At 41.0% G+C, this 21,575-nt stretch overlaps 1 protein-coding gene across 8 annotated transcripts in view; it reads right to left on the reverse strand.

Annotated features, from left to right (window-relative positions):
* Nucleotides 1-21,575, reverse strand: part of LOC117768391 (citron Rho-interacting kinase) — a 47,772-nt gene that overhangs the window by 14,090 nt on the left and 12,107 nt on the right. For 6 of the 8 annotated variants that reach the window (XM_034596677.1, XM_034596682.1, XM_034596675.1 and 3 more), the window contains exons 5-20: nucleotides 16,948-17,127; nucleotides 16,689-16,742; nucleotides 16,504-16,557; nucleotides 15,135-15,275; nucleotides 14,051-14,176; nucleotides 12,755-12,850; nucleotides 12,422-12,538; nucleotides 12,097-12,206; nucleotides 11,652-11,826; nucleotides 10,504-10,701; nucleotides 10,349-10,402; nucleotides 5,265-5,462; nucleotides 2,762-2,955; nucleotides 2,143-2,278; nucleotides 1,952-2,056; nucleotides 282-422 (exon numbers count right to left, since the gene is read on the reverse strand). In XM_034596677.1, coding sequence (XP_034452568.1) covers nucleotides 282-422; nucleotides 1,952-2,056; nucleotides 2,143-2,278; nucleotides 2,762-2,955; nucleotides 5,265-5,462; nucleotides 10,349-10,402; nucleotides 10,504-10,701; nucleotides 11,652-11,826; nucleotides 12,097-12,206; nucleotides 12,422-12,538; nucleotides 12,755-12,850; nucleotides 14,051-14,176; nucleotides 15,135-15,275; nucleotides 16,504-16,557; nucleotides 16,689-16,742; nucleotides 16,948-17,127 — 2,079 coding nt within the window. The remainder of the gene's footprint in view (nucleotides 1-281; nucleotides 423-1,951; nucleotides 2,057-2,142; nucleotides 2,279-2,761; nucleotides 2,956-5,264; nucleotides 5,463-10,348; nucleotides 10,403-10,503; nucleotides 10,702-11,651; nucleotides 11,827-12,096; nucleotides 12,207-12,421; nucleotides 12,539-12,754; nucleotides 12,851-14,050; nucleotides 14,177-15,134; nucleotides 15,276-16,503; nucleotides 16,558-16,688; nucleotides 16,743-16,947; nucleotides 17,128-21,575) is intronic. The other 2 variants (XM_034596678.1, XM_034596676.1) reach the window with 1 other exon arrangement.

Here is a 21,575-nt window from a genome sequence, read left to right on the forward strand (position 1 = left end):
TCATGGACTTCACTTCACACAGAGAGGCCAACAAAGACAGAGAGGAGGGGGGGTGTATGCTGTGGGGTAATACAAAGGATGAGGGGGGGGGGTATGTATGTGCATGTAGCTTTGGGGGAAAGTGGGGGAAAAAAACAAGACAGCAAATGATAGAAAGATCTGCTCCAAGTTAAAGTATTCATGTGACTGTGGTAACTCAACTATCTAATATCCTCTGTGTTTCTTCAGTGCATATACATTACATTGATGGGTATATCATGTGCATGTCTGTGCAGCAGCACCTGGATGTTCTCCAGCTGGTATTCCAGGTCGGTCCTCTCAGTTTTCAGCAGGTCAGTCTGGTCCAGAGCGTCCTGCAGCCCCTGGGTCAGGCGGAAGATGTGGGTCTTCTGAGCGTCCATCTGCTGCTGCAGTTTCTCTTGCTGTGGAGATAAAACCGCTCTTTCGTCACCGTTTGCACTCTGTGACGTTGCCACTTTAGCTTCTTACAATTGATTATTTCCGGTGATAGCACCGGCTTAACCTTGCAGCATGGTTTGACATTTGTTACAGCTGGGACACAACGCACGCAAGAGAAACAAGTTTATATTTGGTAATGGTAATTTGATTTGCAGCAACAGCATAAATCATGGAATAAAAACATGAAGACATAAGGTAACAAGCACAAAAACAGTTGAACAACTAATATTTATACTTGTATATAAATATAAAAAAGAATATATTATGGGATGTACAGCAAAAGTTTGGTCATTAGGTACTTTGTTGATGTTTCAAGTAAAAAGAAACAATACAGCCCTTGAAGGAAAAAGACATTAAACTGAGCTTTTATTCAAATGTTGATGTGCTGTTTGTATTTCATGAACTTACCTCGAATGAACATCAAGATCCATGAATTATTCTGAGAAATCAACGAAAATGCTGAAAAATGCTCCATCTCCCAGTATTAAAGAAATGTAAAAGATTTGTGTATGCGCCCTCGATCCGGATCAGCACCACAATTTCATGGGTTCTTCCTTGGGTCATGCCTCACCTCTCCAAACAATTTCATGGAAAATGGTTGAGTAGTTTTTGGGTAATCCTGGGAAACCTAAGTCAGTTCCAGTTTGGGAGATATGACAGCTTGTTTTTTTTGCAGTTAGCTGAGAGTCTTTATTCTCAAGGATTTTCACTCTGAAGTTCTGTGATATTGTTGCACACACAGCATCTTTCCCCACAGATATCAGTGATGTCTGGGACTGTGAGGGCTGTTCCTAAGGCTTCAGCTTATGATTCTTGAATTAGATCATGGTGGATTTTGAGGTCTGCTTTGAATCATTGTCCTGTAGTAGAAGCCAGCCTCTTTTTAGTTTCACTCTCTTGACTAATTGCAGGACCTTTGCATCTTGAGTTTGTTGATATTTAGTGGAAAACATCCATCCCTCTCTGTGCAGTGTGTCCTGTGCCACTGCCACACAACCCAGACGCAGAATATTTCCACTCCCATGCCTAACAGCAAGGAATGTGTTCTGTTTGAAGACTTCAGATGCGGACTTTTGTGATGAGGTTGCATCTAAGATTTCCTTCTGGTGACTCTCATGTGTAGACCCTGTTATACGCTGCAAAGTGAACGACCCTCCTGTGTTAGCTACACTGTCTTGCGGCTCCTCTGCAGTTACATGATATCATTTGCATCCTCCCCTGTTTTATAAATGTCAGTTTCTCAGATGAGCTAATGGATGTTGAGTAATACCTCAAGGTTTAAATACTCAGAGATACTACTATCAAACTGTGGATTTATCATGAGCTGGAAAAGCATAATGAGAGCTTGTGACCTTACTATTGAGTACACATTTTAAGAAAGACCCATTAAAATGTCAGCTGTTAGCTGCAGGGGCTGTATTTACTTCTCATATACTCAGAAATCAACAAAATGTATAATACATGTCTGTCTGTGAGAAAATAGAGAATGTACCTCTTCCAGCAGTCTCTGCTTCAGATCCCTCTCACTCTCCAGCTTTTGCTGCAAACTGCGGGCGTTCATCTCCAGCATGGCATGCTTCTTCTCCAGATCATTCATCTGAGAAGAGAACGCAGGAGGAATTTGCTGCAACATCTGTTACCCACAAGCAGTACAGTACTACTTAACAGTGTGGAAATGCTCACAGTGTCTGCAAGGCTCTCAGCTTTGAGTTTCTGGTCTTTGAGGGCCTGCTGCAGGGCCAGGATCTCAGCTTTGTGTTCCTTTACTGCCTGGTCCACAGCCTGACGAGACTCTGAGTTGCGCTGCTCTGAACGAAGCCTACAACATACAGCATAACACATTTACACTGCTCATTTTCTATACTCTCTGAGTGTGACTATAATGTGCTTACTGGCTCTTTTTGACTTACAGTAATTATTTGAATATTCTATTTCTACACCCTTGCAAAGTGAGGAGCTGCTGGCTGCAGTTCTCTAAAGCAGTTACTTTACCCACTTTTCTTCACAGTGCCCTGCCTACACAAACTCAGAAAATAATTTTATATATTTCCCAGAATACCTTCTGATAAACCCTAGTGAATACGGCCAAACCTGTTGTATTCAGCGTGTAGGCAGAGGGATCCAGATCCAACAGAAATATTCAAAGCAAAAACAGTTTTCAATATAAATTATAAATAAACCGATACTGTTACCATTTATTCAAAATGTTACATGACTCTGCACAAATTAAAGGTCACTTCAGTCGATATATGTCCACATAAATGTCATGTTGATGTTGTACATATGTGTGAATGTTCATCACCTGTTCTGTTTCTCTATGTCCAGCAGTCTCTGGATGTCCCTGGTCCTCCTCTCAGCCAGGTTCTTCTCCTCCTCCAGTGTTGCCCTCCAGGCCTCCCACTGTCTCTCCTTCTCCAGCAGCTCGTCGTTCAGGGTCTCCAGCTCGAGAACCTGCTCCTCCAGCATGGTGCATGTGGTCTTCAGTGTCTCAAGGTTCTGGTGCAAAAAAGGATTTAGATGAGAAATTCTTCTCTGGTTGAAAGCAAAAGTGTGTAGAGGACACAGCTGCACAAGCTGCAGTCATCACTTCTCAGAAAAGACTGCAGCTTTATAAAGGAGAGAGAGAGAGAAGTGTAGTTCACCAGCTTAGAACTGTTGAAGAACTATTAAGAACCTCTGTTCTCAAAAGACCTACTTGGAAAGATTTAATATAAAATTTTGGGTTTATCAAGACATACAAAACACACAAAACACAGCTGCAGATCCCCTCCCTGACCCACCCACGTACAAACAAAAAAAGGGCCGTCACACAAAAGGAAGAGGTAGGAGTCAAATGAAAAAGATAAAATAAAATAATAATAATAATATATATATATATGAATGGCTCCAACATTAATAAATTAACAAGAGGCAATGTAAGCAATCCAAGTTTACTCTGAAAACCAATGATGTTTCAATTCTGGTAACATTTTTATATCAGATGAGCTGATACAGGTACATTGGCAATGTGTCAATACAGCGCTGCCACATTTACAGAAAGATATTATAGTTATTTTAAAAGTATATGTGGTTTTTCTTCAGCTATTCATTTAAAATAACATTTAGATTTGGAAAGATGGAGGTGGTTAAATTTCTCAATAAGCAGATCCATTGGAAAGTCAAATCCTGGAAAGTTTTGTCATGATGTCACTGAAGTCGTGCCACAATATATTTAGCTTTGTACACGACCATGTGCAATGTAAAAATGAGCCCTCCGTTACACCACATCTAAAACACACATTTTTAGATTTAGGTTCATATTTATGTAGTTTGTGTAGTGTGGATTTCACCTGTTGTATCAATCCAACAACCACAACACTGCAATTAAAAAAGACTTCATAACCAGTATCAGTGCTGCTGTAGGATTATTTACATGATATGTTTGGACACAATGCTTTTCCGTGTTATTCATGGGGCCTACACAAAGCCCTGTGTTTCATGTCTTACAACGCACCGCTTTAGACAAAGCACTGGGAGACAAATATAGCCCGGGCTGGTACAGCAGCCCTCTGAAGTCCAACGCTTCCACAGCTGACACGACCTGGGAGTGATGGGGATGACACATCCCTCCCACACACCACCCCATCCCTCGTCTATGACTTCCATCGGTGGTTACACAACCATCAGGACCGAGAGCGCTACTGGACACCCACACACATATCCTCCCACGGGGGCAGCGCGCACATCACACAGCCTCCTCGCTCGCACTCTCTCCCCCTGCATCCAGAATACAGCACATAACAATACCGAAATATTCCCAGGGTTTCTGCTGCCTGATTTACACTTAACACTGTCAGGGCTGGGAGAGATGTCTGGGTCACCTGTCAAACTGGTGTCTGACTGACCAACTGTGAGTGGGAAGTGGGCAGAGGGACAGAAACCAGAACAAGAGGAAGCAGTACATCTGTCTTAGAAAGAAAACTGCAACTGCTGGGTTCCTTTTTTTTCAAATGTTCAACCAATGACAGCTGATATTTTTGGCAAGTTCATACAGAAATTTGAAAACTGGTGGATATATTGGTGACATGTTTCCTGAGTTGTGACTGGGTTTGAAAGTCAGCTGTTTGATTGTTTGTGTGTTTACTTGGGAGGGGCAGTCCGTCCAAGGTGCTCAACAGAGTGAATGGATGGAGAACAGCAGGTATCACATATAAATTAGGTCAATGGATAATAAAACCAACATAAATAATAGCAGTAAGGAGCAGTAAAGAGCAATGTACGCAGAATATGGTAATAAATGTTCTTTTACAATCTCTGTAGAGGTGCCCTGTGCGGTTTTCTTGCAGACAAATATATTTTTGTTTAACAAATCGAGTCTAACAAATGTTTTGAAAGTAAAGCGCAATTTTTTTGATCATTTTGAAATGAAACTGTTTACATCTTTGTTCACTTGCTAGCAGTCTTCCTCTTCCCTGCTTTTCTTGGCTGTGTTGCTTGGCATGTTACAGCCATCAGTAAATTAATGTGGGACCCACATGCAAGAACATTGTTCTATATCACCACCAGTGATCAAACGTTATTAACTACAGTTAAAAGTAGGGTCTTTACTGGAGCCCCAGTGATACTATGAAGTAAATCAAAGAAACTGCAGTTTGTTTGTCAAATCTAGAGTTTGACCACAATATGGGCAGATATTTAAGAGGCCAGTATCAGCCTGTTCTACCAACAAATCAACATGGCATACCAATATTGGATGATTGACCTTTTGACATAAGCAGAGAAAGAACATACCATTTATCAGAACTTGACCACCAGCTGCCAGGTACCTGTTTCTGGTTGTTCAGGTGCATCTCGCGGTCGGCCACTTCCCGACGCAGTCTGTCCACGTCCTGGCTGAGCTGCAGGCGGTCTTCTCTCTCATCGGAGGCCTCATCCAGCTGCTTGGACAAGTAGAAGTTCTGACGGTTCAGCTCAGCGTTTTCCTGAGTGAGTGTGGTCAGCTGCTCCTCCAGATCTGTGATCACCTACAGAGAGCAACCAGGGCATGCAAGTTTAAAGAGAGCACGGTATACAGGGAACACATTCTGCAACAAAAATATACAGAATCAACCAGGTAACAAACAACTATTAATTGACCATAACATGAATTTTCTTAATTTTCCTCTCTATTGGCTGTAAACTAATTCAAAGCCCTGAACAAATATGACTGTTTTGATATTAATTATAATTGACTATAAAGTAGACTGTGGTTCATAAAGGTGCCTGGAAGTTGGATTAATTCCTCTGCAAATAAAAGGGTGAATAAACTCAGCTTAGGTAAAGGAAACCACCTCCACATTAGTTTTCTAAGCCTTCACCTATTTGACACATGAAGTGTTTAAAAGAATCTGGGAGAAGAATCCTACTCTACTGTAATATACACTTAGTGTAAAAAAAAAAAAGTACATTAGTTTTACAATTTACTTGCATAAAAGGTTCTCGCTAACATCTTGCATACAGGCATAGCATTGTACGTATGATTATTCATCCGCACAAAAACTTGACCCAAGTAACCCATAGTCAAACCCTTACTGCTGCATTACTTTGATTTGATACAGTGATCAGCTCTACTACTTGTTTCTAACTCCGGATTCAGGAATCGGAGGAAGGAGGAAGGAGCAAGTTAATCATTTCATCAGGACCAGTGTGTTCTGTTAATCAGCCATGGCCACTGTGCACGCTGCAGGGAGATGGGGGTCAGAGGCTGATGAGGCTGCCTGTTAAGAGCCCCTGATTCTCAGCTCTCATGAGAACATGTGTACCACGCAGAACTCAAGGTGGTGGGGAAAAGAGGCAAAGCTTTTAAGTACATAAATTAGCTGTCTGTTCTGTACTGACTCAGTGCTTCTGCTCCCCGAGGCCTGGGACTGACAGTAGCAACTAAATACTTAAGGTGGGGCGGGGCAGTCAGCGGTGGAGTGGATCAAGTGGTGATCTGGCAAGCCTCTGTATTTACTCTCCTCACCTCTCATCCTGATCTATAGAGCAACTTGCAGACTTAAAGCAAATCACTTCTCGAGCTTTGCATCCTCAAAACTGCTGAATACAAACAGCATCATACCATTTGTCAAGGCTGTGGGTGTACATCAAACATAAACTCTAGTTAGAGAGGCAGTACATCAGTCCTGCAATTCCCTTGACTAACACTAATGTAACATTTACTGTACACCGATGGCACAAAATACAGAGGAACATCTGCTCTCTCCATCAAACAGACTCAGCGGCACAAATGCAGTGGAGGGTGAAGTCACCTGATGGTGGTTTGCAAACAGTTTAAATGTAACCACTTTTAGTCCATTCTTTGTAATCTGGATACTGCATGGCTGATATGGATACGACTTCATTCTACTGTGAGTAGATGTAGTAAGTTTGCAATTATTTTATCTAATTGAAATATACAGGGATGAAATAACCATGTGGAAATGCTAGTCCAATCCAAGAGGAGTCCTTTGAATTAAATATTGCAATGGTCTAAAACAACCAGACGTATTATATATTAATGCTGGTTTTAATATCACATAAATTACCAAATTTATATAAAGATCCACATAAAAGGGTTGAACATGACTCATAACACCACTGTGTTTCAAACACTCTTGGACTTTTCAGGGCCAATGCCCACGTAGATTCAACTGTTCTACATTATGGCATTTATATTTATTTGAAAAAACACCCTCTATTCAAAATTGGGCAGCCCCCCCCCCACCACTGACTGCTTGTGAGTGGGAATCTCATTTTCAAATCTCACCCTCACACCGTCTAAACCCCAGATAGCTATCTGAGACAGCCGCCTTTGTCAACGATTCAAACCTCTCCCTGTCTCAGCCCCACCTCCCAGTACTGCATCTACAGGCATTTTTTTTAGGGAGACACACATCAACCAAAACTTAGGAGTGAAGTTACAGTTTAATGTGATAATAGGATGTTAGCAGGGAGAGTAAAAGCCCTTAGAGCATCAAGTGGCGGCATCCTTGCATTGTCAAACACATTCTTTACCAAATTTGAATAATATAAATAATAGTGATTGAAAAAAACCTTCAAAAATTACCAAGGTGAACAGTCATAATGGTAATATTCAGGGTCTCCAGCTCGAGAACCTGCTCCTCCAGCATGGTGCATGTTAATCATAATTTAAAGGGGACATAGCATGCCCATTTTACCACAAGTTGATATGGTTCCTTGGGGTCTTAATGAAATGTCTGTAACATACTTTGGTCAAAATACCACAAGGATCATTTAAAACAGCACCCTTTTTACCCTGTATAAAACAGCCCTCCACAGAGTGACCTGTTTTGAGTGCCTGTTCCTTTAAATGCTAATGAGCCAGCTCGCCCCTCCCCCTCTCCCCCCATGATTTTAAACAATATAAATTACACATTTATATGATATAAATTATCAAATATGCATCCCATACTTTGTATTCCCCTTCTGTTGTCCTGGAGTTTTAATTTTCCCAATCACATAATTAAATGTCCCCCTCTGCCCATCCAAGTACACAAGCAGATAGACAGAGAGAGAAAGAGAGGGGTGGGGGGGGCTATGAAGACCATCATTTACCCCCGAACCCCGACATTCAACGGGTACAACAACAAGCGGAGAAAGCAGAATCGCGGGCTGACCTTATATATACAGTCTATGGGGCTGACCAGCGTGGAGAAATGCACGTCCCGTGTGAACAGCCAGGTGGCTGCGCGCTGGAGAACGGCGCTGCGCTGCCTCGCAGCGGCGCTTCCGCGTCCGGTGTAAACCCGGCGTAACGAGTGGGGGGGCTCTGTGTGTGTGTGCCGGTGTTACAGTAGTGCTGAACACTGCGGAAGTCTTCCACACTGCTGGCTGTGTGGCGTTGACACAAATTCCAGCTCACGCATGGGAGAGCGAGCGGTCGCGCCCGAGCAACTGCTGCAGCCTCCCAGTCCCAACGATCCAGACAAATGCCACATGTGAGTGAATCGCGGGCTGACCAGCGGAGAAATGCTCGTCCCGTGTGAACAGCCAGGCGGCTGCGTGCTTGGGAACGGCGCTGCGCTGCCTCGCAGCCTTGCTGCGTCCGGTGTAAACCCGGCGTAACGAGTGTGGGGGGGCGGGGGGGATGAGGTGGGGGGTGGGCTAAGGCCATGTAGGGAGACTTCCAGTGTATTGTGACGACACAATACACAGGAAGCTCATTCGAGTCACTCAAGCATGACGTTTCTGACTTAGAGGAACCATAACAAAACGCGCGAGTGTTTTTTTCCCAGAGTTTTTGGGTTGGTAGACATGCCAGATACCCACATTAACGTGTAGAAGCACTAACAAAGTGGAATTTGCATGCTATGTCCCCTTTAAGTGTTTCTACTGTCTTAAGTAGTGCAGCCAAAAAAATGCAGTTCCACAAATTCCCCTGTAGTCTATTTTGATATGAGGAAAGTTTCTGCTATTTTCAAGACAGAAATAGTTGAACCTTGGAGGGGCAGGAATGTTCTCAGTATATTTTAGGGAAATTTTAGGGAAAGGTCTGTCAATACAAATTAAAATAATGTGACATTCGACAAATGATCAAGACATCTTGTTTGGTTCCACAATGTTCAACAGACAGACCAACAGAGAGACCGACATTGCAAGTCTTACAGTATCAGTGCAAAAAACTGAGTGAAATTTCAAGATCTGCTTGTTGCAGAATCTGGCTGCGTTGGCCTGGGCATTGGCCAGCTGGATCTATGGACAGTGCTCTCTCAACAGTTTGTGAGTGGGTGGATCTCGACACAGGGGCATTGGGATAAAGAAAGATCATGGTGGCTTTGGTGTTTATTAAAGATATATTCATTTTAAAGCACTCAAATGAGACAAAATCTGTTTCTCAAGGTTAATGGGACCATCAGGGCTCCACAGTGACACCATCCCATGCTGCATGACATTATATACTATTTAAAAAAGAACTGCATGTTGTTGTTTACTTGTATTGGTGACTGTACCTGTGCAAATGGCAAAAAAGATACTTGAAAAGGGTAAAGCTTTAGGATTCAAACATACTTTAACAGCTGCCCTGAATGTCTATAAAATAAATGAATAAACAACTTGTTATTCACTGTAAGATAGGACAGGAACTTAAACAGGTGGGGCTTGAAACTGAACAACATAGCTTGCTATATGAAGATGCAGCTACTTTTGATTGGTTTCTTGAAGCATTATTATTTGGTTGACCTCACATGATGCCTCATTATCAGAAGCTATGGTAACAAGAAGATGTAATCTTGTAAAAGAAAGCAAGAGCAGGAAATAAGTATAAGTAGGGAAGACAATGACAAACTAAACCACAGGGTTTCCAGGTCATGTTGAGTATGTGACACCATGAAGAGATATCCTGTTCACGAGGCCAAAATAAGCTCTGTGAAATATCCTTGAGGCGTTCCGGAGATATCATGCTCATAAGAATGGATTAGATGGACAGAAAACAAAATGCCTCTGGCTACAGAATAGTTGGCGCAGATGAATACAAAATTCTCCATGATGCCTCATCAACCATGATGCTTGGATAACAGCCGTTATCTTCCTGTTACTGTTCCAGCAGATCTGGTGAAAACAAATTGCTCATTTGAGAATTAATCTATCACTAATTTGGGAGAGTTCTAAAACATTAGTGTGGAGCCCAAAGGTGATGACAATTTAAGTAAATAATACACTTCCACAAAAGTAAATAAGGATGATGAGTGTGATAACTGGAAGTACAGGGAAACTTAACACAAGAATGACAGAAAACCCTTATGAGTGTCAACTCTTGGTTGTTAGTGAGGATGTGTGATGCTTCAGCTGACGCACAATGTCACTAGAACTATCTATTCCTGGAAAAAATGAAATAGCAAAAAAACTGTGAGCGAGTAGGTGAGCATCTTACCGCACAACTGTCTCTCAAGGTATCAAACTTGCGTTGTATCTCATCCCTGTGTGCCTAAGTGATATGACAAGACAGAGGGGGACAGATTTCAGTGAAATAAGTCAAATCTAAAGAGACATCATGTTCATCACTCCTCTACTTTCTCTGTCTCTCACTCTGAGCACAGTGATCTCCTCCTCAGCCTCTGCAGTGGTGTCCTCCAGCTCAGTCTTGGCCTGCTGCAGTTGGTTCTCCACAGCACGGCGAGCTGCCTGCAGGTTGCTGATCTGGGATTCGCGTTCTTGCAGCGACAGGGTCAGCTCCGACACTTGACGCTTTATCTCCAGCTTCTGTTCCTCGTGCTCCAGCCCGATCTACAAAGGCCGACAGAAAGGAGGCCATTTAGGATCAGGGAGCAAGAGGAGGGGATTCATCCAAAGGAGCAGTAAGAGAGACATGTTGACTCAACTGCAGGGATGAGAGGGCATTACACCTGACACCTCACTGTGTCGGACTCAACCTGGATTCATTGTGCTGTGTTCTCTGTTATTGAATTTTATATAATATGATTTTTCCCTCTACTACACAATTATAATGACAAATCTGAATGTTTTTTAACAAGTGAGTTGGTGAATACAAGAGATTCAGACATCAATGCTAGGATTAGTAACCTATGAAATTCACTGTATATACAGTGGGGTCACTTGAAGGAAATTAACTCTTTTCCCATTGCAAGTCGAGGAGTTTGCTTTTCTGTTTTTTTCCCTAGTGAGTCATCTTCAACGTCACAAACACGCCTGAAACTGAGAAGAACTCTCACCTCGCTGTCCTGCCAGTGTTGCATTTCACACGATTCAAAGAAAAAAAATTGCTGTTGCACACTGTGTCTAAGGTATAAAAAACCAATAAGTATAAGATATAAAAAAAGATATAACAAAAACACAGGAAAAGGTGCAGTGTCAACATCTAGACTGACAAAATAAAGAAGAGAAGTGTGTCATATTCCCTCACAGCTGATGGGAGCCGGAACCAATAAAACCCCTGTCTGCTGAAGAGTCAATTGACCCGGGGGGGAATGCTGACCGTATCCATTCCCGGTGCAGACAGAAGCCAGATGTTGGTGGGTGTTTTGACCCGTGGAAAACTTCAGATAAACAAAGTTTGATTGTGTAGAATTTTCAAAACAGCTGAAAAATGACTTGGTATTGAAACAGGTTTTGGCACAGAGGTGACAGCTTCACTGAAAGTTTGACTGTGTGTTACTTTGATGGTATCCCACTTCACAACCCTGCTTTCTGCCCCGACCCCTTTAAAATCTCCTCACCTCTCTGAGCCTGGTTTCCTGCTCCAGCACACGGCTCTTATTGCTTTGCTCCTGCTGACTCATTTTCTCTAGATGCTCTTCCAGTTTGGCATTCTGGGCCTCCAACTTCCCAGCCTGAGACTCCAAGTAGAATTTCTGCTGGCGAAGCTCGGATATCATCTCCTCCTGGGCTTTCCTGAAAACAACAACACACATGAACATGCAACACTTCCTGGATAACGGCAAACCTTCCAGGTATTATTTTGTACAAGCCACATTCTTGTGTGCTCCTTTTGTTCATCTTATAACAGCATTATGGTTGAAGCAGATATTCTATTTGTGACAACAATAGAAGGCCACAGCTTTTCCTTGAATTCACAATAGTTTATTTAATGAAAAGAGAGTTTTTCAATGCTTTTAATCTATTGTTGAATGGAAAAACAGTGTTTTGTGTATCAGTACTTACATGTTTTTCTGTGTGTAGATACTGCTGTTGGCTGCCAGTTTGTTTGCCTCCGACAGCTCAGCAATTCTCTGCTCCAGGCTGTTCATCTTGGAGTCCATAGCATTTATGGTCTGAATAGAAATGATAGAGACGATAACTTGTGTTTTAATTAAACATTCAGTTGGATCTTCACATCACTTGCTTGAATTAGGCTCAGGTTCAGGCTAACTACTGTGTTCTCTACAATAACCTACCCAGGTTATTCCAAACGAGAAAATCTATGTCAGTGTGATAAATGGTAAAATATGCCTGAAATAGTGTCACTGCCAAGCTGGTCAGTTCTTACCGCCTTCTGTTCACTGATGATGCTGCACTTTTCCCGCACCTCCTCCTCATAATTGCTCTGACTGGACTCCAGCATCTCCTTATCGGCCATGTCCGCCTTCATCTGGGTTTCCAGCACCTGCTCAGTGCCAGGCAGCCCACATAACCAAAACCAGAATATCACTTAACAGGACATAGGTTGGCGTGAAGAGGACAGACACAACGCAACCAGCTAAAGCATGACCACTAAACATAGCACAGTGCGCTTCCTGTTATTTCACCTGTCTGATGTTTCACATTGCACCCAACGCTCGTAACACATGTGTGAGTGAGTTTATGTGTTCTGACACGTTACCTTTATCTTGTCTTCATAGAGCTTCTCCTTCTGCTTCAGATGAGTCTCCAGCCGCTGGGCTGTGGCCTGAGTCTCTCGCAGATTCTCCTCCAGCTCCTGCACAAAAATAAAAACATTTCATTTAGTTAGACGCTGCATATTAAAGATGAGCAGTCACATGCCTAAAGGCTGAAAGTAACCCAAACAACCCCCCCTGAAAAAAAAATTGTAATCAGATAGAGGTGATTCAAACAACTCTCAAACCACTAACACGTAATCACACTCAGTGATGGTAATGTGCCTCATCATCTTTTAAAATACACTTATAATCAGATTGTATAGAGCTCAACTGAGGCTGTTTTGATTGTAGTGGAGCCAAAAAGAAATTCAAATGCCTTCCCATCACACAGGTGTTATTTCATATTAGATACAAGATATAAGTGTTTCAAAGAATTAATGAATAATTCAATAATAAATACATCTGTCCCTTGTCTTTAATACTATGGATGTATTAAGTAAGTGCATCCATCCATGACCTAGCTCTGCCCCTTATCATGTGTGTTTATTTGTCAAGAAATAATCTCAATGATACTGCCTGAAAAAACAAGATAAAAGAAAAGAAAAGAAAATACCTAAGCCCTGGAACTGACACTGAAATGTAATACAGCAATAATTGATATTATACATAACACCGATGTAATAAATAATATATTTGTATTTTAGTTTTTAGTTTCTACTATGAGGAGTCAAACTGTCTGCCATGATAAAGGCCCATTCTCAGTATCCGTATTCTTAGGAGGACATGTTACAGACCTTAAAAGCTATTAAAGATTCCTAATAGTAATATTAAAACCTTTATTGGTGCTGCATTCAAATTGCTGTTCCCTGGTCCCCAGCACACCCATCAGTTGTCAGTTATTCTGGCTAAACTGACCTCTGATCTGGTTGCAGCTGGGTGAATGGTTTGCAGTAGATTAACAACGAAAGCAACAGGGGAGTGAGAGAATGAGACATGTCAATCAAACTCAGTCTGTTTATGTCCACACTAATGAGGAAAACTAATCAAAAGCACTTGTGTGGGTATTTCATGACTATTTAGGGTTTTTTAGATTGAGAAAATATCAGATATGACTAATTATTATTATATGAGGCGCCTCTTTACAGCCTGTATGTAGAAATGCTAGTTTTCATCCCTAAATATACTAGAACTATTCAACAAAATAGCACTCCCCCTGCTATGATGACAATTAGCTGTGTTTGTATCGCACCTCTGCTGTTTATTTTAGCTCTGCACAGGAGATGAAAGGTGAGTTATACCAGAATCTTATCTGCCATCTGCTGAATCTGCTGGGCCTTGCTCTGGATTTCATCCTTCAGTTTAGTCTCTCGGCGCTCAACAATCTCCAGTCGTTTCACCTGGTTCTCAAGAGTCTTCCTGCCATCCTGCACACAATGGATAACAGTAATAAAAAGACACACACACACACAGACAGGGTTTATGTGACCTATCGGATATTTCTTTAGGTTTTTAATAAATGCAACCTCAGGTCAGAAGATCCACAGTCCTGAGAAGTGCTTTCTGCTATTTGGACATCAAACACATTTAGTAGGAATGCTAATTGGACTTAAAGCTTCTGCCTCAAGGAAGAACTGATGATACCCTGTAGCAGCCGGATCCATTTGGCTTGTTAGAGCTTGCACCTCTGCAATGTTTATATCTCATTATTCTAAATTCCTCACAATGGTTCCAAAGAGCCCATTTGCATCCATGCGTGATGGTGTGAGAGATTTTAGGAGCCGTGTAACTTTGACCACTTGCATATATTTTTCCTTTCACTCTCCTGTCTGAATTAACATTATTACCTTATTATTAACCTTATTACCACATTTCCTTATCTAGAGCTCACTGTGAAGTGAGACATTATTTAGACATTAAAACATTATTTTATAACTTCATAACTGAAATAATGTCTTATTCTGAATAAGGTCAATAGTCTGAATATTGGTGTCCTTGTAAGCATAGTCACTGTGTTTAGGTTTACCCAGTGTTCCCTTGAGGTAGTGTCACCAACCAGAACATACAAAAATCACATGAACACAAGTGGATTTGTTTTTTAAGTTATGATCCAGCCTGACAACTGGGCATCTCAGCACCAGTGCTCTATGAAAGGTGCAAAAGAAAATCATGGTTAGAAATGAACACATGGGCTCTTTGTGCTGAGCAGATACACAGGCCAGATTTATTTATGCAACAAGTTTAACAAATAATTTGTTGATGCTGCACATCAACAAATGACATGATGCAAAGAATAATGATACAAACTGGCAAGAGGCCAAAACATTCTGTATATATGCAAGGCTGTGTGTTTGTGTACTGTGTATGACTGAGGTGTGTATGTACCTCAGTCTCACGGAGGCGTCTACGCAGGCTGTCACTGGAGTCTTCCTTGTTCTGCAACCTCTCCAGATCTCGTTCCATGCGCTCTTTGGCCAGTCTCATACTCTGAAGGAGGTCTGTAGCCTCAGCACTGGCCTTCAAGGCCTAGAGGATAAGAGAAAAATCACAACGTTTGTGTCTGTGCATGTTATGTACAGAAACTTCAAGAGAAAGTTGATATCAACCTTGTGTTATTTACACTCCACTCCAGCAGCTTATTACACCTCCTAAAACTCTTCTTTCAAAAATTCCCCTCATGGCTATAAAATGGCTTAAATGTAACTCTACACATTCTTTCCTCAATTTGCAACTGAGATCTATTAATATGTTAATGTGGCCCCGTCTCCTCAAACATATCAAACTGGACCAATGACATCCTGAAATCAACTTGGAAGTGATAATTTCACAGCTCCTTGATCAGAAGATGAAATTCCGATAGTTCCTAATGGCTTCTCGGGATATGACAGACCCAATGTTTTGTTTTTTCAAGAAATGAGAAGAATATCTTTCTCACTGCAATACTCTATTTTGTTATCTCCAACTGTGAAGTTTTTGGAACGAATAGAATTCTAAAACGCAAGGTGTCAAAATGCACATGAAAAATACGGACTTGGTGTGCAAACACCTTTATGGTGCACAATACTCAGCCATTGCACTGACTGTACCAACTCACCCAAGGGAGACACATTACTGTAACATGTTTAAAAACTTGATCTTCACCAGATGGGAATATTAATTGTGCATAATAGAATTAATCAGATATACAGTATATGCAGCTACACCACTTTCATACCCCAAACAACACTGGGTAATACTATCTATTAGTTGTTGATAAAGTTAAGGAGCGTAAGAAATAACTGCTCATTCTTCTTTTGCTCATTCGGTGCTTACTAGTAAACAAAGTACTAAACACAACTATTATGAAAGTCTGATGCTTCTGAGTATTTCTGAGTTTGCATTTAGTCAAAAGAAGATCAATCCTAAATGTGGCTCAGCCAGTCTTAAATATCAGCCTCATGTGTTCTTGGCAGAATTGATGGTACTTTTAAATATTAATTTCTAGGAAAAAGAGAATTAGGCTGAAATTATCTTTATGAATGAGAAAAAAACAGCTTGACGCCAATAATTAAACAGTAAGTCTCATTTCTGAGACAGCTTGATTGTTCTTGGGCCACAGCCCAAATCAGACAGAGAGAGAAAAAAGGAGGTCAGGGAGGGTGAAGATGGAGTTGATTCGCTCATCATAAAGTGTAAAATGCTGTTTAATCTCTTGCTTTTGGGAGCACAAGCTGGTATAAATTATTCAGTAATCTTCCCAGCAAAAATATTCTACCTTGGTGAGCTTCTCTTGAAGATCGTGGATCTTTGTCTGTTGCTCAACATTGGCCTAAATGAGAAAAACACAGTCATCATGACATGTACATTTTAAAGATAAGTGACTTGTCAGTGTCCTATGTATTTGTATCATCCTCACAAATTGCAAAATCTTATTCCAATAAAATAAACGTCAGAAACAACCTTCTCCAGCTTGGTGAGCACGTCCTCTACATCAGCTCTGCCCTGCTCTTTAACCTGTAAAGATACAGGAAAACCAGTGAGACCCCTTCCTGAAATGATCATGGCAAGTAGACAGTCTATAAGTAGAAACATCATAATGACTACAGGTTAGTTGAACATTCTTATAGCATTATGTTGTATATGTAAATGTTCAGCTTATGGCAAATAAACCAGAACTTGTTCCCATATAACTGTGAGAATCATTAACAGCTTTCGTTACAGCGTAGACCTTCTGCATCCTGTGCTGGTAGTCTGCAGCCTTTCTCTTCAGCTCCTCGCTGGACTGTCGAGACTCTTTCAGCTCCGCCTCATACAGGTCGCTGCGACGACGGGCAGCCGACAGGTCCTCCTCCAGTTGTCTGATAGAAACTCTCATCTCTTCCAGCTGGGCGTGATATTCCTGTGCAAAGACCACAGATTAGAGAGGAGAGCAGAGGAGAGGAGAGGAGAGGAGAGGAGAGGAATTTCAAATCCCAGGAAAAGATGATTCCACTTTGCAGAACTCATACATACTGCCAAAAGGTACCTGCACTTGAAGCACTTTAAGGAATAGTTCACTGAACAATTTAAATTCACTCATTTTTGAGTCCACAAAACACTTCTGGAGTCTCAGGGGTAAAGAGCGTTGCAGCCAAATCCAATACAATTGAAGTCAATGGTGAGTCCTTCTACAGATGTAATAAAACAACAGAAAAAACACAACATGCCTCCATACTGCTCCTGTGGTGTCATCCAAGTGTCCGCAAGCCCCGACATTCAAATTTGACTTGAAACAGTTTCATTTTCACCATGTTTTTGGCCTAGATGTTCTCTGATAGCCTCCTCTGAGGCACGTTCACGTTCACGTACACTCGGGCACCTCGGAACACCGCACACACTCTCACCCAAGGGCATGCGCGGGGTGCTCGTTCGTGTGGCTACGTCAGCTAGCATCGCCACTTACGGTAGTGGACTTTTAGGCTTAAAACATGGTGTAAATGACGCCGTTTCAAGTCGGATAGGAATGTCGGGGCTTGCGGACACTTGGATGACACCACACGAGCAGTATGGAGGCATGTTGTGGGGTTTTTTTCTGTTGTTTTATTGCGTCTGAAGAAGAGGTCACTTTGGCTGCTACACTGTTTACCCCTGAAACTCCTAAAGTGTTTTGTGGACTCAAACACTTCCCCCACCCCTCCAGCATAGTGGGGAGTAGATAATGAGTGAATTTTCATTTTTCTGTGAACTATCCCTTTAATCCCTTCATCCATTCAACTTCACTCTATTTGTTCAGTTAGACATTCTAACAACGCTATTTTGGAAAAATTATTGGCAGAGCAATCATTATTAAGTGGAAATGGCTCTCCAGCAGCCTCGGTGTTGTTGAGCTGAACACGTTTGACGAAAATGTTCTTTTTGGAAGCCACTGCATCATTCATGAGAGCAAACCCATTCATAAGAGATGTACTTGAGATATGCGGCATTCAGACTTATCAGGATGAAAATAGTTCAGCATAGTGGAGGTAATTAAATGGCTAGAACGAGGGCCTTTATATATGTCCAATCCTTTGTCAGTCATCCGACTACACAGACACTTACAGTATATGCAAAATCGTAGCAAGTATAACCGAGAGGGGATGTAAAGAGAAATAATTTGAGTAGCCAGAGTCACTTAATGTACATGTCTGTTTAAAAGTAATTGGTCACAGCCTAATAGATCTAATTTCAACCTTCTCATCAGCGTACACTGGCCTGTCAGTCAGACTGATAAAAAGTAGCATCCTTCTGGGAGACACCAACACAGATTGGGACAAGTAAAATAGACCGCATCAGACATGGTGAAAACAAACTAAAATAGTTTTGCTGAAGAGGAATGAATGGTTGCCTATGTAACCATGGAGATAAGGGAAGAGACTGTCTCCCTGACCAGTTAGGCTCATGTTAACCTTCAATATATATGGGAATTATCTGTGTGGGTCAGATAAGAAAACCCACCGGTGCCTACAGGTGTACCTACTATGGAGAGAAAATAGAAGTTAAGAAGTAAAAAATCTGTGCTGTAATTATTCAGTTTGTGATGTGTGCATTTGTAAAACATTTTTACATGTGCACACGTTGGTTAGTATTTGTGTGTGGATTTAAACATGCATTTGTGAGTACTCACAGATCATTGTAGGCATTTTTAGGTCTTATTTTTCACTTGTAGATCATGTAATACACATTTGTAACCATTTAGAGTCTATTTTCTCTCCATAGCCTCCCCCTCAGCGAACCTTTCATCCGACTGTGACTTTCCTAGTCAGTAAAAGCTAGAATGATTTCCTGTAATTATTTGGCAAAACCATGACAACCAGGAAATTAAAGGAGAGGGAATTCAGCTTTCGATATGACAACAACAAACAACTAAAGCCTTAGAGAGCATTTAATCCCTGCATTTCCTTTATTACAGAGAAGCAGACATCTACTTCCCTATCCTGTTCTGCAAATTCAGGACTTCAATTGCAATCTTTTGCATCACATACTTGCATCACTTATGTTAGAGTCTATCCATTGTGGATCATACAGTTATGTTGAAAAAGTGGGTATTTATTCTCAATTTACAGAGTTTCACAGATTGAATCACTACCTAGAGACAGCAAAGAACTTTAATGTTTTAATGGCGTTTCTTTGTTTGTCTGTTAGGTAGCAGCATTACTAATATACTAATATATTCAGTAATGACAGTTGCATCTTTTAACTTGATCTGTGTATATGTGGATCAGTCCCAAACTGTAAGGGTGGTAAACTAGTGCACTAAATTATTCTTTGAACTACACTCAAACATTTTATTATTCCCCACCATGTTTTTCCACTAATTAAACTTTCAGCTCTCACCCAAATACCAATTATGCAATCAGAGCTTAGCAACCACAACTCGGCCTGTCAAGCTTTGGTTTTCTCCACATGCCAAAGCAGTGTGCATGGGGCTCTAATAAGGGAAACACGCTGACGCTGTTGTGTGTTTGTGAAGGGTTGTGCCTTTATATGTGGTCTTTCTGAAACAAGTGAGCTAAGCAGCCACACAGGGTTGAAAAGAGAGAAGAGAAAAGAAAATTGTTAACTTCACTCATATTAGCTCATTATACATCTGTTATACATTCATTATCTAAATCACTCATCCATTTAGGGTCACAGGGGGGCTGGATCCTTTAATGATAAACACCCTTTAAGAGAACTCCTCACACAAAGACTCAACTTTGATTTAAAGAACTATATTTTCTGTGGTGAAGAAATCCAGACACCGACGACTCACCTGCTTTTCCTCTGTTTTTACAGCAATGCATTTTGGTGTGATATTTACAATTGGCTGGGACCTAAACTCCAATCGCTTTCTCACTTGAAATAGTATTACATTTGGAATTGTAATGGAGGATAAATGTTCTTATTTTTGGAAAATTCACAAGTATAAGTGTATGAAAACCTCTATTTACAGTCCACATAATAGAGTTTGTGTTGTATTACAAATTCTCGATGTATATGAAGAAGAAAACAGTCACCTAAACTTTATTGTGTAACTTTCATTGTTTATTTTATAAAAAATGTCAATCTCATATCTTTTATCTACTTGTATAAATTTAAGTTATATACTGTAGTTGTCTACATTGTGTGCTCCATTCTATGTAGAGCCTATAAATTATAGAATTGAACTGCCATATATTGATATAAAATTTACCCTGGATATGTTGCTAGAGCATCACAGGGACAATATACAGATACAACCATTCACGCTCTCATATGTGGTCATATAGAGTCTCCAATTAGCTCCAACTTGTGTGTCTTTGGGCTGTGTGAGGAAGACAGAGTACCCGGAGGAAACCCACACAGACAACGGGAGGACATTCAAACACAGAAAGGCTCCAGCTGAACCAGGATTAGCACAGTTCTATTCATGCAATTTCCTGGAGCCTTTTAAGACTCTTTTAAGTGGTTCTCGTTTTAAAATGAGACAGCGAGAAACATTCAGCAAAGACAGCATCTTTGACCAACTCATAGAGCTCATATAGAGCTATAGCTCTATTAGCTAGCAAGCTACAGCTGATTAATTCAAACAGGTGTCATTTCAGCTGGTAAAACTGATTGTTGGCTAGAAATGAGAACCCTGCATTTGTCTTCCTTTGTTTGAAATCAAGGACCCATTGTTTTAAAAATGACTAAGAATTGTGAGTGGGAAAGATCTGCCACAGTAACCACTGTCAACAGAAAACAGTGAACGTCAGCAAACAGGTGCTCAGCGACTGTCAAGTCAATTTATCCATAGAGAATATTAAAAAACTACAAACCTGACAAAGCTTAAAGAAACAAGTCTGCAGGCAAGTTTTAAACATATTAATTAAGGGGAAAACTATTGCGCAATTTACACCTTTGGTTTAGATGTGTAAAATGGAGAGCTGAGGAGGAGGAGTTTAACTCTGACAGATCATAGAAGGAATATTTGGGTCTCCATTTTGACACACTATTGGTTTTTAACCAGACAGACAATAATTCAAGTTAGGAAATGTGTCTTCTGGAGGTTTCTGTGAGACATTGAAAAATCTAATGTTGAAATCATTAAATATGAAGGTTTAGTTGTACAGCAGGACATGTGAAATTACATTTTTGCGACAGGTGCTTGGGAGTATGCAGAATAGTCTCTGTGTGATTAGATGAAGTAAGGAATAGATTGTCAGTGTTGGAAGCACTAGTTTTGTTGTAAGAGTTAGGATACAACTTGAGTACTACCACGAGATATTTTCACTGATGTAGTGTATAGGGGGAGTGGGGCTTGTAGAACATAGCAGAGACTGACACGGAATTGACAGTGAGGAAATAAACTAATGCAATGAGTTAAAG

This window comes from Hippoglossus hippoglossus, chromosome 9, assembly GCF_009819705.1.
Source record: "Hippoglossus hippoglossus isolate fHipHip1 chromosome 9, fHipHip1.pri, whole genome shotgun sequence".
In the NCBI taxonomy this organism is placed as follows: domain Eukaryota; kingdom Metazoa; phylum Chordata; class Actinopteri; order Pleuronectiformes; family Pleuronectidae; genus Hippoglossus; species Hippoglossus hippoglossus.